At 52.2% G+C, this 14,458-nt stretch overlaps 4 protein-coding genes across 4 annotated transcripts; 1 reads left to right on the forward strand and 3 right to left on the reverse strand.

The window, feature by feature from the left end:
* Positions 1-1,711: 1,711 nt before the first annotated feature.
* On the reverse strand, positions 1,712-3,118 carry N7539_004312 (putative solid-state culture specific protein; the record flags this gene model as incomplete). The annotated part of the gene is made up of 1 exon (XM_056933914.1): positions 1,712-3,118. The coding sequence occupies one exon, from the start codon at positions 3,116-3,118 to the stop codon at positions 1,712-1,714; it is 1,407 nt and encodes a 468-aa protein (XP_056791455.1).
* An 896-nt stretch (positions 3,119-4,014) lies between these two features.
* On the forward strand, positions 4,015-4,619 carry N7539_004313 (uncharacterized protein; the record flags this gene model as incomplete). The annotated part of the gene is made up of 2 exons (XM_056933915.1): positions 4,015-4,058; positions 4,430-4,619. The coding sequence occupies 2 exons, from the start codon at positions 4,015-4,017 to the stop codon at positions 4,617-4,619; spliced, it is 234 nt and encodes a 77-aa protein (XP_056791456.1).
* A 192-nt stretch (positions 4,620-4,811) lies between these two features.
* On the reverse strand, positions 4,812-6,254 carry N7539_004314 (uncharacterized protein; the record flags this gene model as incomplete). The annotated part of the gene is made up of 2 exons (XM_056933916.1): positions 4,812-5,625; positions 5,761-6,254. The coding sequence occupies 2 exons, from the start codon at positions 6,252-6,254 to the stop codon at positions 4,812-4,814; spliced, it is 1,308 nt and encodes a 435-aa protein (XP_056791457.1).
* Positions 6,255-7,472: 1,218 nt separating this feature from the next.
* On the reverse strand, positions 7,473-9,549 carry N7539_004315 (uncharacterized protein; the record flags this gene model as incomplete). The annotated part of the gene is made up of 2 exons (XM_056933917.1): positions 7,473-8,357; positions 8,431-9,549. The coding sequence occupies 2 exons, from the start codon at positions 9,547-9,549 to the stop codon at positions 7,473-7,475; spliced, it is 2,004 nt and encodes a 667-aa protein (XP_056791458.1).
* Between the last annotated feature and the right edge of the window lie 4,909 nt (positions 9,550-14,458).

The raw sequence follows: 14,458 nt of genomic DNA on the forward strand, positions 1-14,458 counted from the left end.
GAGGAGGATACACCCGGTGAGACTGGTACGACGTTAGCCCGTAAAAAGGGCTCCAAGGTATGACTGCACTTGGTCGTATACAACCCCCTACGATGGGAGTCGGTCGGTATAGCACGGCCACCACTGGTTCTCCGTTAACCTTGAGCACTTGTCGGTCACTTTGGTCTGGCGAAGCATGCCAGAGTCTGGTATACATACCACAATAGGCACTAAAGGAATCAATTGGGAGTTCTTTCGACTAAAAAGCGAACAAGACAGGCCGTACACAAAATCTGCAGATCCCTCACTGCAGAGTTTCTGTGGAGAGGACTAGTGATTCCTCTGCGAATTCAAGATGTCACCAGCTCCTGTCAGCGATGCGTGGTCGCCTGCAAAGGCAAACCAACAGATTCCCTCCGCTGAATGTTCCACACATGCCCATGTCAAGCACTGGCGATCACACCGGTCCAGCCGCTTTAGACTGACAGAACGAATCCCCTATGATGAGATGCGGCTGCAGTAGGGGTAGCCGTACGATGTGAGAGAGCGATGAGGATGAGATTGCTACGGAGGAGAGGTTCTATCTACGCTATGAACTGTGGTGAGCGGCAGATTCACATACCATACAAACACCCAGCATCTTGAAGGTGTTGTACGTCGCAATCTCCACGCCATACCCTCGCAGAGTCCTGGGCAAGCGTCTTCGCTGACAATGGCTCTGGTGGCCGAGGGCTTGTGAAGTTGGCCCCCGGCTACCTTGCCCTAGAAGGTGCTGAGTGACCCCTAATAACAGCAGCTACTTCTGGATGGTTCCCATGAGGAGATGACCTCGCTTATCATACATGGACGATTCAATCCACGGGACTTTTTGGGCGTAATGACTGAAAGCTTTAAGCCTCCAGGAACGAAAAGAGCTTATTTAAGTTGATAGCAGCAATGCAGGAACGAGCTTATGTGGATCGCTTTGAGCAATCGATAATGGAAGAGTATCAGTCCTCTCGTGGTTCTGAATGCCGGCACCACCTCCGGAGTTCTCGCTACGTCAGGCTCGCCTTGGATGTGCTGGGCTCAGATCTTGCAGCTTATGCATCTTAGACTGCATCGGAGTATTTACCTCAGCACATGACACACACCGCCCTTCCGCTGCGAGTAGTCTCATTGAATTCCACTGGGCAGTTGATGTTACAGATGACGGCCCCTGTCGATTTATGGCTTGGACGAGATGACATCCAAGCTTTCCACATTCGGAAAACGGTTTAAATCATCTGATTCATGACATCAGCCAGGCCATTCTCTCCGCGCTTTTTGCTGCACTCAGCAAAAATTTAGCCTTCTGAGGTATGAAGTCGATGGAGATTCACGCCAATGCAGTCCCTATCTGGCGGCCCTGGATAGGGGTGTCCAGGGCACTCTCTCCAACCGGGACTCTAGCTGCTCTTACGATGTTCAACAACAGGCCGTGATGAGAACTGGCTCCGCACTTGCGCAATGCTTCCAGGTTGGCAAGTGGCATTGACTGCTGCATACATCGGTGAGAGCTTACGCATAACTAGAATCAGATCAACAAGGTCGAATCGCTCAATCCTCGGTCAAACTTAAGGTGCATTGTGTAAGCAACCTGCATATCCATATCCTGGTTTCTACACCCCAGAATTCTCAGCCAGTGTGCAGTGTACAGAGACCTTGAAGTCATTGCGCGTCCATTTATTATGCTTGCACTAGTGTCGATCACCTATGAGGTATAGGAGTGATCTGTCGAGGCAAAATTATCCGCAAACTCAGAGACCTTCTGCACTATTTCCTGAAGCCCTGTCCTGTCCCTGGCTGCTACAGTCATCGTGACCAAACTGGCTTCCTGAAGATGCACCCAAGCTGTGAGTACGAGAGAGCCACTGCACAATTCCTCGGCAAAGTGGCTCTCGAACTCAGCCTGCGTACACGTCAAACGAAATGTCGACATTGCCGCTGCCTCGGAAAACCCGCGGCGCGTAAAATGTCCTCGCAGTGGACCCAGGTGATACGTTGCGGTGATGCGAACATTGAGGTCCACGACGAATTGCACCCCCGTCTCATCCGTCATGATGTCCACGCCTGCGGGACCATAGTATCCGTGTTTGTGGAGAAAATGCGCCACCGCATCCATTGTCTCGCGGTATTGGCTTTCCAACACGGCTTGTTCGTTGTAGGAGACCAACCCGCCTGACCAGATGTATGCATCATCCACATCCTGGTGATTACAGCAGTTGAAGATTGCGCGGCCGGTCTGCGTGACAAAGAAGTTCAGACTGGCGGTCTCGCCGGGGACCATCTCCTGGATGATCACGTTACAGGTTGCAAGACATTCGTTTGCGGGATTCAACGCGAGCAGCATTAATTTGACCTCCTCGAGGAAGACCTCGTACACGGATGATCGATCAGCCTCGGTGTGGACTATAAAGGTGCCCTGACCGACACCGGTGATGCGAGGGACTTTCACGATGAAAGGAATGGGAGTTTCGAGGATTGGCTTGGTCATACGGGCGATCTCCGGCTGCAGGTCCTTGTCGGTGAAGGGCTCCGTCGGGGAGGGGGAGAGGACAGTGTCTATGACGATCGTCCTAGGCGTAGGAAGACCAGACTTGGCGAGTCCACGCTTGGAGAGCAGATTGTAATGGATCCGGGGGTCAATAACTTGTGGGATATGAGAAAACCAGTCCAATGGGCCAGTGACGGCCAGCTTTGTCTTTGCATCAAGGCGGAACTTGGACAAGTCACTGATGGGTACAAATAATGGAAGCGGCCGTTGTTTCTCCTGAAGCTGACTGAACACCTTGGAGATGTCTGCTTGAGAGCGTCCATGGGATGAACATTGGCTTTTTTGACTTTCTGACTCCAAGACGAGAATCCGCATTGGGCCGGCACAGAATGCGAACCTCTGTGCTACGAGATGGAGGATCGTCCGGGTGAGCTCATCCTGATCGTATGCTGGACATAGTGGTGCCTGAACAGGAAACTGTTTGATAGCCGGTATATGGGCTGCCAGTGGGATACTGGGTGGCGGTGCGTAAGCATTGACCATGCAGATATCGTAGTCTTGATCGTCGGCATTGTATAGATCGTGAAGGGTGTAGTCCAGCACCACAGACCCAGGGGCACTCATGATGATTCGGAGAGTTGGTTGTATAAAATGCACTTCTACTTGGCAGGGCCGACATGTGGTATTTATTCTTTCGTGGATGCTCGTATCAAAAGACTGATGCACTTCTGAAGTTCTGACCGCCCCTTCCCTCTATTCCAGCTCGATCTCACTTCAACCCTTACATAAGAGGGCAGCATCTACGACTAGGACCACTCATTTAAGCTCGTGGCAGACTACCACTTCTCCGCATGATTTCGTCCGTCCCATCGGTATACCGAGCTCAAGGCGCTAGCTGAGGCCAGTATCATTGTGGACAACAATCTTGATCACCTGTAACCAAAGCCCGATGAGACGTTCAATCTATAAACCACTACCTCTGCACACCTCAGCGTGGAATTTCCAATTGACGAAATTCTCAATGCAAGACCGTGGATCGAGGCGAAAACACGTACGGAAGAACCTGGCTCTTGTTCCCGGCCATTTCTGCAGATATGAGCCACTTTACACCTATCAAACATCATGGAAGTGTGCATAACATATGTTCAACTGGAATATATCATAGGCAAGGCCTCATGGATAGGCATGCATGTGTCCTGCGCGTCGAGCCCAGGGTGATCTGTCAAGTTTAGGACCCGCGTTATTTTGTCGAAGCATGTTTCTCGGCCTATCGGAGGCTTCGAGACTGGTGTTGTGAGATCTTGAAGTTCTTTGCAACTTTGACTTGGGAGACTGAATCACCGGCTTTCTGAATGTCCAGATTGGATCGATATAGTCGGGGGGGGGGGGGGGGGGGGTGACTCCAGCAGACCGAACCTCGGGAAAAGACATACGAGAAATGTCCAAAGCATGAAGACTGAAGTGGCGGTAATGGTGAAATGGTGGAAAGGTTGTCTTGTCGGGCACACGTCGGAGGTTTCATGGCATGGCCTTCCATCTTAGAGAATCGATTACTTCGCAGCTTGTATGACTGTGCAATATGCGTTGGACTAGAACCTAGTGAGCCCCCCGCCAAGACTGTACTCCAGTTCTGACAGGGCGGGAGCTGCTCTTCACAGAAACAGACTTTTCGGGGTTTCTCGGCCCATGCACCTGAACTCGTTCACCAATGCAGTCTGGTGTTTCACGGGAGGATGCAAGGGTGTCTCCAGAAATACCTTCAGCCTCTGGAGTCTGGACCCGTCGTCTCCTAATTATGGGGGGGGAAAATACTGAGGACTTGTCTTGCAGGTCTTCAAACCCCACATGTTGGCCTTACACTGCCTAGTCGATCATCATCGATGCACAGGTTTGCTACACAAGACACCTGAAGCACGTTTTTCTATGCTAAGCAAGGAGAGTTGGGTACTACTACTACTACTACTACTACTACTACTACTACTACTACTACTACTACTACTACTATAAGTCTCTCGAACTAAAATCGAAGTACTCCCAGCGCCAAGGTAATAGGTCCGCGACAGTAATGCTTGCACGTCTAGTAACTAGCATCGGAAGACGCACGAATTTCACACCTCGCGCATAATCCCCTCAGGTAGCATGTCCCAAAGACAGTTTCCCGGGTATTGTTCGTTCTACTTTAATCATTTGAAATGAACCCAGTGACAGCTTTCATTTTGATAGCATCTTGCAATTCGACACACATATTGTCCTCTCTTCTTCTTCTTCCGCGGACATAGACAAGGCAGTCCTGAGTTCTGTTCATCCTGAGTTCTGTTCAAGCTTTTTTCGTGCGCTTTGAATACCTTCTCACATGACTATCTTGGACTTCTCTCTTCTTCCGCGATGCTGGATCTCCCGCAGTCTCGGCCTTCTCCTTCTTCTCTTCTTTTTCCTGCACGGGTTCCACCATTGTCTCCGATGCAGACTCGACAAGACCAATTTTCTCAACACCAGCCCCATCTCCAAAGAACCCAGAAACCGCAATATTGCGCACAACAAATGCAGCCCGCTCGATATCAAGATGAGAAATAGCAGCCATCTCAGTACGATCCGGGCCCATCCCAGCAGGCTTCCCTTCCTCGGCGGCACGATTCAGTCTCTCGTGGACCGCCCAGCATGATTCCCATAATTGGCCATACTCGGCGAGATTATATTTGACGTTCAATACAGAGACATTGGGCCGGTTGAACTCGGGAAGATTGCCATGTTTCGTTTCCGTGCCTTGACCGTCTTGCTCATCTCCGCTTGTAGGTTCAGGGAAGTCTTCCAGACAGAGCCAGAGATATACATCATCACTGAAGAAGGGGACTTCCTGTTTCACGGTGGCGGTCTGTTGACCGTTGCCGTCTTCTTTTTCAGGACTTGTGGCAGTTAAGAGGGAAAGGATCAAAGAGGCTGTAGCGACACCAACGCCGCGCACGGGACCGAATGCATCGAGGCTGTCGTTGGGAAAGGCCTCGTCTGGTTTCGAGAGGGGATTCTCTCCAGTAGATAAAGCGGCAAGAGCGGCCGAAACACTCTTTCTCACTGTTTCATCCGTGTTGGACTTGACCATGCTCATGAGGACCGGGCGGTTGACCCCATGTTTTCTGAAGTCGAGATCAGCGCATGTCGGACCCAAAGGTCATTCGTCTTGCGAGTGCTCTCGTCACTCTTTCTCGAAATAAATGCACGCAAACTCGACCAACGCACGCGAAAAGGAGAAAAAGGGGATAAGAACTCACAATTTCCACTCCATCGTCCTAACCAACTCCTCCTTCCCAAACATCTCCGCCCTCGACACCCCAGCATACCGCCAACCATCCAACTCCAAGAACGCATCAACCGCCGCCCTCACGCTCTCCCTCTCCTCATCACCCAGCTGCCCGCTCTCAATCTCAACGGGGATCTTTCCCCAGACCGGTACTATTTTCTCAGCTTTCCCGCGCGACCGGGCCTGGGCCTGGGCCTGGATCTTTTTCGGCCATAGTTTGAGCAGTGCTTTGTTGCGGTGCACGTTGCGGACGGTCGTCGGGTAGCATGTTAGGAGGTGGTGGAAAGTGGACCGGGTGATGTGTTTGGGGTGGAGCGTTGTGGTGGTAAATGGGATCGGGATTGGCAGTGGGCTTGGAAGTGAGGATGGTGTTGTACTGGGTACGTTTATCGGGGCATTTTCATGTCCGGATATTTTGGGGGCCGCTGGAGAAGGCGGCTGAGCTGGTGGAGACGGATAGGGCATTTCCACGGGTCTGGCTGCAATTGCTCGATAGCTGGATTGGGTTGGGGGGAGGTTGTGAACTTGCGATGTTTGGGATGAGCCTTCTGTCTGGCGACTCGGGGGTCGAGTCCGCTGGGGTTTGGACTGAGAGCACTCAGGAAGAAAAGATCAATGTTCTCACTTTTCAAACACGATCTGCTACTGGATGATGCGCGAAAGACGCGAGAATTATCAATATTTGAGCTGCGCGTTCAGTACTCGCGGTCTAAACAATACGGTCGAGGCATCTTGACAGACTCCCGTGGTGTCGAGTCCTGGAGACGCAGCGCAGCACCCAGAGGGCGTTATCGCGATAAGCTTTCCCGCGGTCGACTGTAGCTTGTCCGATGGCCGAGGCCCATGCTTGCTGGAACAGCTTCGGCCTTAACGTACCTTTGATAAAGTAGACCTTTGTATGGATGTCGCTGCTTGAGCCGAAGCTCTCATGAAGATACTACCAGGTCGTTCAAGAGATACGAAATGACTCCTCTCCGTCTGCTACACAATCCTTTCGAAAATCAAGTACCTCCACGAATCGATAGCAACCAAGTCTTCATAAGTCTATACCTCGACTGTAACATTTTAAGTGCCTGCCGGCAGCCACATTAGCAGCACAAGAACACGGACACCTATATACATGATCCAACAAAAGTCAAACACCAGCAATTCAATCAAACACCATGCTGGCCGCGAAAGACCACTATGTCATGGTCTCGGATTGGGAAGGAGAAGCTAGTCATGGAAAGTGAATGAAGTGGGAGACTCGATGGAGGGAGGGGGAAAGGGAGTAGAGAAGGGAAAAATAATAATGTCAAAAAGGTTTCAAAACAATCATCATCAAACAGAGTAAAGAATAGAAAGACTCCAACATCACAAAAGGGTCATCATCCGTTTCACGCACATGCGCAATCAGCAGGTAAACCCCGTCCATCATCAAGACAGAGGGTGGCTATGAGCGACCGGCAGCGATATTCAAGTCAAATTAAAAAGAACAAATCAGGTGTCGGTTCAAGAATACGAAAGAGGAGTGAGGGGGTGAGGGAAAGAATTGAGGAGCAGAGTTGACCCGGTCGGGCGGTGCAGGTGGGTGCACGCACTCGGCTAGGAAAAGAGGAGAGGAGTGAATGGTTGGAAGAGCATACATGGCAAATCATCATATGTGAAGTCAAGGGCACTAGCACATGAGATGCCACAGCCTCATCAGTGAGAGGGTCGGGTGTTGTTCTTGTCCGCATGCCCATGTTGACCATCACCTTTGAGTTGCAAGTCATCGGCCTTGGCATCACCGAGTCCTGAGCTCATGGTGAACCTTTTGCGGTTGTGCTTGGGCGGCTTGGGAATCGGGGCAGTCGTCTGAGATCGAGGGTCTGCGAGAGCAGGACCGGACTTGGGTTCGGGGGCAGCGGCGGTAGACGGGGCACCAGCGCGCTCATCATCCTCAACCTCGATATGGCGGAACTCCTGTTCTTCCTCATCGGCCTCAGAGGAGCTCGGGCTATCTGAATCGGAGGCAGCCTCATAGTCATCCTCATCGTCGCTCACCAGACTGGGCGCCTGATTGGACTCGAGAGCGTTAGGGCTCAAGTTGGCGGAGTGGACGAGGCCATCCCCGTCACATGCACCATCAACCAGTGAAGGATGAGGTTCCCGCGGGAGCGAGGCAAAGTCGAGGAATGAAGGCTGATACGAGGGGCGCGTGGGAGTCGCGGCGAGCGAGTCGGCTTGCTCTTCTCGAGTCGTGCCCTTGCGACTTTCCGGTCGCTGCAAAGTAGTGGTGGCTTTCGCGGTGGGGATCCGCATTGGCTGGCGAGCCGCAGAAACGCCGTCCCGAGAGGAAGGTCGCTGAGATCCGGTGGATTGATTGCCTGACTCCGGGTCCGAGTCGTCGTCAAAGAGACCACTGAGGTCGACAGGGGTCTTGGCCTCTTGTACCATCTTGTTCAGGTCCAGGCCATGCCCACGCTCCCTCATGAGAGCAGACAAGTGAGGCGTCGCGGGTGAGGCCAAGAAGGACGGGTGCTTCTCCACCTTGAAACTTCTGGACTGACGACGAGACTGAGCCTTGGGCTGTCCATTCACCGGAGACTTCTGGGGGGGGGACAATGGGCGACTCCGCAGAGGGAATCGGGAGTTGGGCCGACCGAATCAACGGGTGCACCAAACCGGAAGCTGGCACATGACTGGCGATGGAGTCGCCGCGGGGGGTGGCGGTCACAGGAGAGGCAGCGGTGCTAGTGGCAGTGGTACCGATGACGGCGCCGGCCTCATCAACTTCCACAGGCTCACCCGATGCCATGGCCGCCGCATCGTGACTAGCAAAGTTTCGGTTGTGGGCGATCCGACAGTGATTGATGAACCCCTGCGTACTCGAGAAGTTATCGCGCCGACAGTCCAAGCACACTAGCTTGACCCAGACCTGATCCGACTTGCGTCGGATGATCATCGGGCCCGGCTTCTCCTTGGGTACGGGATACCCGGCGGACAGGGACTGGAACTTGCTCTGGGGTATGGCCCGCGAGGGTCGGGTCTTGCCCGCCAGCGAGCTAAAGTCCAGGGGATTCCCACGGGTCGAGCGACCCTCGGGCACTGCAAAGCTGCCGTTGCGCGTCGGCCTAGAGGCTCCGTCCAACTCGCCCCCGTCGAATCGAGGATCTGGAAGAAGCCATCGTGCATAATGGCGCGAATAGGCACCTTCCGTCACCCCCCAGGGCGCAGGCGAGATCGGTGCCGGCCCATTTCCAGGCGCCAGCACCGAGGCACCCACGCCCGCGCTCACATCGGCTGATATCCCGGAGACTGCCGATCCCGGGTATGGAATCTCAGCACAGCGTCGCAGCTGTTCCAAGGCGACTTGACACTTGGCAATCTCCTGGTCAATCAGGCGCAGCTCGTTGTGCTTGAGGAGAACCTCAAGACTGAGCTGAGCGTTGATGGTGTCACGCACGAGGTTCGCGCTCGGTCGCCCCTTCGTCGTTGGGGTTTTGATCGGCGCTGGTACTGCCTCTCGCGCTATCGAGCTGGGCGGTGATGCCGGCGCCGCGCGACCGAGGGTCGCATCAGGCGTGGACTCTGACTTGATGGCTGCGACCGCGATTGATGGAGTCGCCACCGTCGACGAGTCGTCGTCCGTTCGCGGCCTTGTCGCAGGGGGCGCCTCCGTGATGGAGGAATCGGAGCGTTTGCGCTTGAGCAAAGGCGGGATCGCTTGCGACAGCGCACTGACTTGAACATTCAAATTCATGTTGAGGGTCGATGGACAGCTAGCAGGGGCCAGCATCTTCGCGTCCTCGGGCAACACCTTGTTCCCTCCTATGGGAGAAGGCCAGGGCAAGAGGCGAAACATGCCATGCGAAGGAGGCAAGCCGACCGAGTTGGGCTGGAGGAGGCCGAACGGGGGAGCAGACTTAGGATGAGCAACCACGGACGAGTCGGTCCATGCGCGAGAGGGTGGCCGGTCGGACACCTTGAGATGAGGTAAGGGTGTTGGACTGGATATGATTGGCGGTGACCGGTGGGAGATCGTTTTGTTTTGATCACTCCGGGTTGGTCTTTTTTTGGGGGAGGGGGGGAAAGATTTCTCTCTTTTTTTTTTTTCTTTCGAGGGCGTTTTAATTTGGAGAGCAAAGAGGTGATGTCTGGAATGGAATTGTAGAGGTTGAACCAGACGATAAAATTACAAGAGGGTGGTGGCGGGTGAGGAGGTGGTCGAGGAGCGGACTGGGGACGTGAGGCGTGGAGGTGGTGAGTGAATTCAGGGAAAAGGGTCAAGGTCTGGGGGGGGGGGGGGGGGGGGGGTGAGGAGGAATAACAGAAAGAGCGGACGTTGACGACGTAGAGAGAATGTCGCGCGACCGTGTCAACTGGGGACCTTTTGGGTGGAGAATGGGGGAGGGTACCCGGTGGGGAGGATTACGGAAGACGGTGGCGAAAAAGAAAAACCGTGTGAACTGTAGTCAGAGCCGTCACGGAGAGAGAGGTGGAGGTTGATGAGGCAAGGGGAAGAAGGAGAATCTGAGGTGGTGAGAGGGAGGAGGGAGGAGGGAGGAGGGAGGATGAAGGAGGGATAGGAAATTGGGCAGGAAGGGAGGGGGGAAGAGCACCAAACGGAGGAAGAAGGAGGAAGAAGGAGTCGGAAAGAGTAAGAAGAGGGTGGACGAGAGATCCAAGACTCCGACAAGACGTCTACCACAGGGGGAAGCAACAGAGTCGAAGGTGAGCCGGCGGTGGAAGATGGAACAGTGGACGAGAGGAGCCAGTAGTCGAGGAAGAAGTGGGAGAAGAAGAAGAGGAGGGCCAACAGTAATGATGATGATGATGATGTTGTTGATGATGGGGATACGGTCGATCAGTCCAATAGTTTGTCCTCCTCACGGGGATAAGAGAAGGGGGTAATGAGTTTTCTTGGGGACCTGTAACTGACCGTGCAGACTGATAATGACAATGACCATCACCATCACCAGAATGAAACCTCCTCTGAGTCCTTGCTGCAGTCCTTGGTCTTACCATCTATTTCCTCTGAGTACTTTCATAGGCATCTGGATCCAACAGTCGTCGAGGGGACTAGAAGAGAGACTCGTATATTCAGGGATTTACTGAAAGCCTAGCCGTACTATGACTAGGATACATCGGTACCTGAAAAGTGACTACGGACTACTAGTTAGTAACTACTAACTAGTACTACTAGTCTCGATCGAAGACTAGTATAGTAGTAGGGTAATGATCATATTCACGATTCTGAATAGGTGTTGCAGATAGACCTGGTAGAAGGCAGACACAAACCACCATCACTAGAGTCACGCTCACGATCCACACTACACAGTACACAAGTACACAGCGAGAAAAGGAAGAAAAGGGGAAGATGAATCGTGGACCCCTCCAGGGCCTAAAACCCGCTGCAGGTGGCTCGACCTCCTCGGGCAAACAACAACACCCACCTCGACCCAATGATGGCCTTCTCCGACGATCAATGGGGACGATGGAGCAACAAAAGACTACAGATGAGCTATCACGTCAAGCCTTCATAGGCTGTGGTCCTTCACCCCAGTCCACCGGAAAGTGGAGCCATGATATGATTTTCAAACATGTCCGAACAGATTGTGAGACTGAGATCGGGGGCGCGCTTTGTCTAAAGGGACAACGAACTGACGAAGTGACTGATGACTCCAAGGGTAAGGAGTGACCTTGTGGAGGACTGAGTAGGGAAGTACTACTGATTAGTACTACTAACTCGGCATCCTTCTGCAGAGGGCAGAGATCGTCCCTTCTAGGAATCTCCAGGCTGCCACGGTCACGGAGGCAGGTGACTAGGGCATGACTCCTTTCAGAAGTCGGAGAGGATTGCAATCCTTAGTTAGTCGGTGTGTCTTAATAATCCAGATGTAGTCGGGCCATCTCTGAGGCTGTATCATTGGAAGAGCTCCAGTCTGAAAAAGCCTATCAGCCTAGACACGTCATGCATTTTGTTGCCGAGAGCCTGGGACCTCTGGGGCTAAAGTTTCAAAAGTACAAAGCGGAGGTACTTCGGAGCTGCTGGAAGATCGACGAGCACTGACTGTAGTACTCTTCTCCGTTCGAGAAGGATCTCAAACCGATGCGCGACCGGGTCCATTGCATGGGATTCCCCAATCCAACCAGGCTACTGCTATCTTATGTGAGAAATGAGACATCAGAAGAGATCATGTTCTTGATTTGATACTTGAATAGCACCAATCAGATCATTATTCTGGAAATAGGGTGCATGTACCGACCGTCGCTTAACCTGTGATCAAAGTGATTGATCACACATGTTCATCGTCACATGAAGAGTACTCCGATCGGACGCGCAGATGTTAAAGGGTATGAGGGTACTAACTTCAAGTGACTAACAAATTTGTATACCCGGCTCACCGTCGTCGCGATGAGCTGAGTACAGTACTTGTAAACACTCGACTATAGAATGTAGACTGTAGAATGTAGACTGTAGAATGTAGACTGTAGAATGTAGACTGTAGATATACAGTACTGCCCTTTAAGCGTGTTGGTGTGTACTGTGTTCTCTTTACAGTCTCGTGAGTCTACTGCGAGCGCAAAACCGGATGCGTGCGGCTCCCCATCCATGTTTCGGCGACTGGTTCCAGCCGACGCAAGCCACTCACGCACGGACAAATCCTATCCACCCACACTCTCGGAAAGGTTAAGGAACAGGCCTAGACACCTAACACCTCCAGTCCCAAAAACGAGGCTTACAACATCTGGATTCAGTAGCCTACCTGTAAACTTAGTAACCTACTTGGGCGCTAGACCCAACGCTACCTGGCAGTGCAGGACTGCAGGTTGCCAGATTGCCAGGTTGCCAGATTGCCAGATTGCCAGATTGCCAGATTGCCAGATTGCCAGATTGCCAGATTGCCAGATTGCCAGATTGCCAGATTGCCAGATTGCTAGGTAGTAAGTTACAGGCAGTCAAGCACCATGTTCAAACGTTGACGCTATCGCCGGTACTACGATATGTGAGGGACCACCTACCTACGAGTACTAGGCCACTCCTATAATCCTAGCGAAAGAACAAGCACAGTCTCCGACTACAAGGTGTCAGGTCACTCGGGTGTACTGACTCAGTACTCAGTACTCTAACTAATTTATGTACTACGCCAACTCAGGTACTGTGCCTTACTGCCTTGGAAGCTGCTTGGTCCTGGCCCAGAATGCTCCAAGCTCCCACCCATGGACGGACCAGGGCCGCCTGTCTCGGTCAATCCATAACAGCTCCGGACAACTCACCACCTCACTCCACCGCCCCGTGACCAGTATCCCAGCTGGAGATGCCTACAGATGCACAGTATGGAATCATGGATTGGTCCAGTTTCCAACTGTCCGCTCCCGAACCCCGTGCCTTCAAAGTTGAGAAGTCTTAAGACTTGGATCGAGGGTGTGCCAAGAATCTAGTAAGGTGTGGTGGGGGCATACAAGTTCTATCCTTTACTTTTTGGCTGATCACGTATATCAATGCTGTAGCATGGCCACTTGAGTCTACTTATGTGGAGCGCTATACTTTATGAACTACTATTAACTATACCATCTGAGCACGCTTATCTGTGCCTATCCATGACTTTGGTACTCCCTATGGGACTTTCCGTGCAAGACGATGATATTCCACTGATGTAGAAGCCTTTTGCATTTCAAAATAAGAGCCAGATCTTGTATACATAGCAGGAAGTTCTCTCTGTCGAAAGAGCTGGTTCCGGAGTCCGGAAAGTGGCAGGCAGCCTCGGCTTACTAAACCAGCCGTTTGCTTCAAGAGTCAGGTAGGTTGGAGCTAATCAGATCGGAGTCAGAAGATCGCAGATAACGATAAGATCCACGTGATTTATGCTCTTAGGTCGACGGACGAGGTTATACCCAGAACCGGGCCCACATCCTTGATGAAAGTAGGTATAGGCCAGGGCAAGGAGTCTGCACCTACTGCTGTACTCATACTATATATAGTAGGATGAGTAGAGTCCTGTGTCTACGAGCTATCTCACACCAGCAGGATGACTCGAGCAATCTGCATTCAAGTAAAGCATGTGCAAGGAAAACCAAGACTCACCAAGAAACAGGATGAAAAACATATCCCACAGAACAATGCTAACAACCTTAGATGTCTCGCGGCCCTACAGCTTCCCTTTCAGTTCACTTCGTCTACTACTCCCATCATATCCTTCCTCTCATAAGTCCTTCAAAACTTCATTCTGCCGGCTAGTAAGGGTCTCAACCTATTCCTCATAAACCCAAAGACCTTACCTTATGACTGCATACAAATGCACAAGACATTCAATCACATTCTTCTCCAACCACCACGTAACACCGAGCTTGACTAGACTTGACCATACCGATATTCTACTCAAACAGTCCATCGGGGGTATTTTTACCCTGGTGCCTGCGGTACATTCATATGAGCAGAATTGATCAGGTCCGTCTCGTCTACAATCCCACAGGAACTATGTACCTCGTTCCCACAAATTACATGACATGACTGAGCTCTGGTATGATTTATTCGACTGGATGCCCGGGTCGAAGCATCAGGTACCTAGCCTCGTTTGCTTCATCAACTCCATTCACGGGTATCCGCCTCCACCTTGCAGAACTCACATGCCCAACGGACCGCCCCAGAAGTTCCGTCTCCGATGAAAGATCATTGGAACCTTCCCCCCAGGAGCTTTCCTTCT

This window comes from Penicillium diatomitis (genome assembly GCF_028827545.1).
Source record: "Penicillium diatomitis strain IBT 30728 chromosome Unknown utg000004l_segment0_segment0, whole genome shotgun sequence".
Lineage (NCBI taxonomy): Eukaryota > Fungi > Ascomycota > Eurotiomycetes > Eurotiales > Aspergillaceae > Penicillium > Penicillium diatomitis.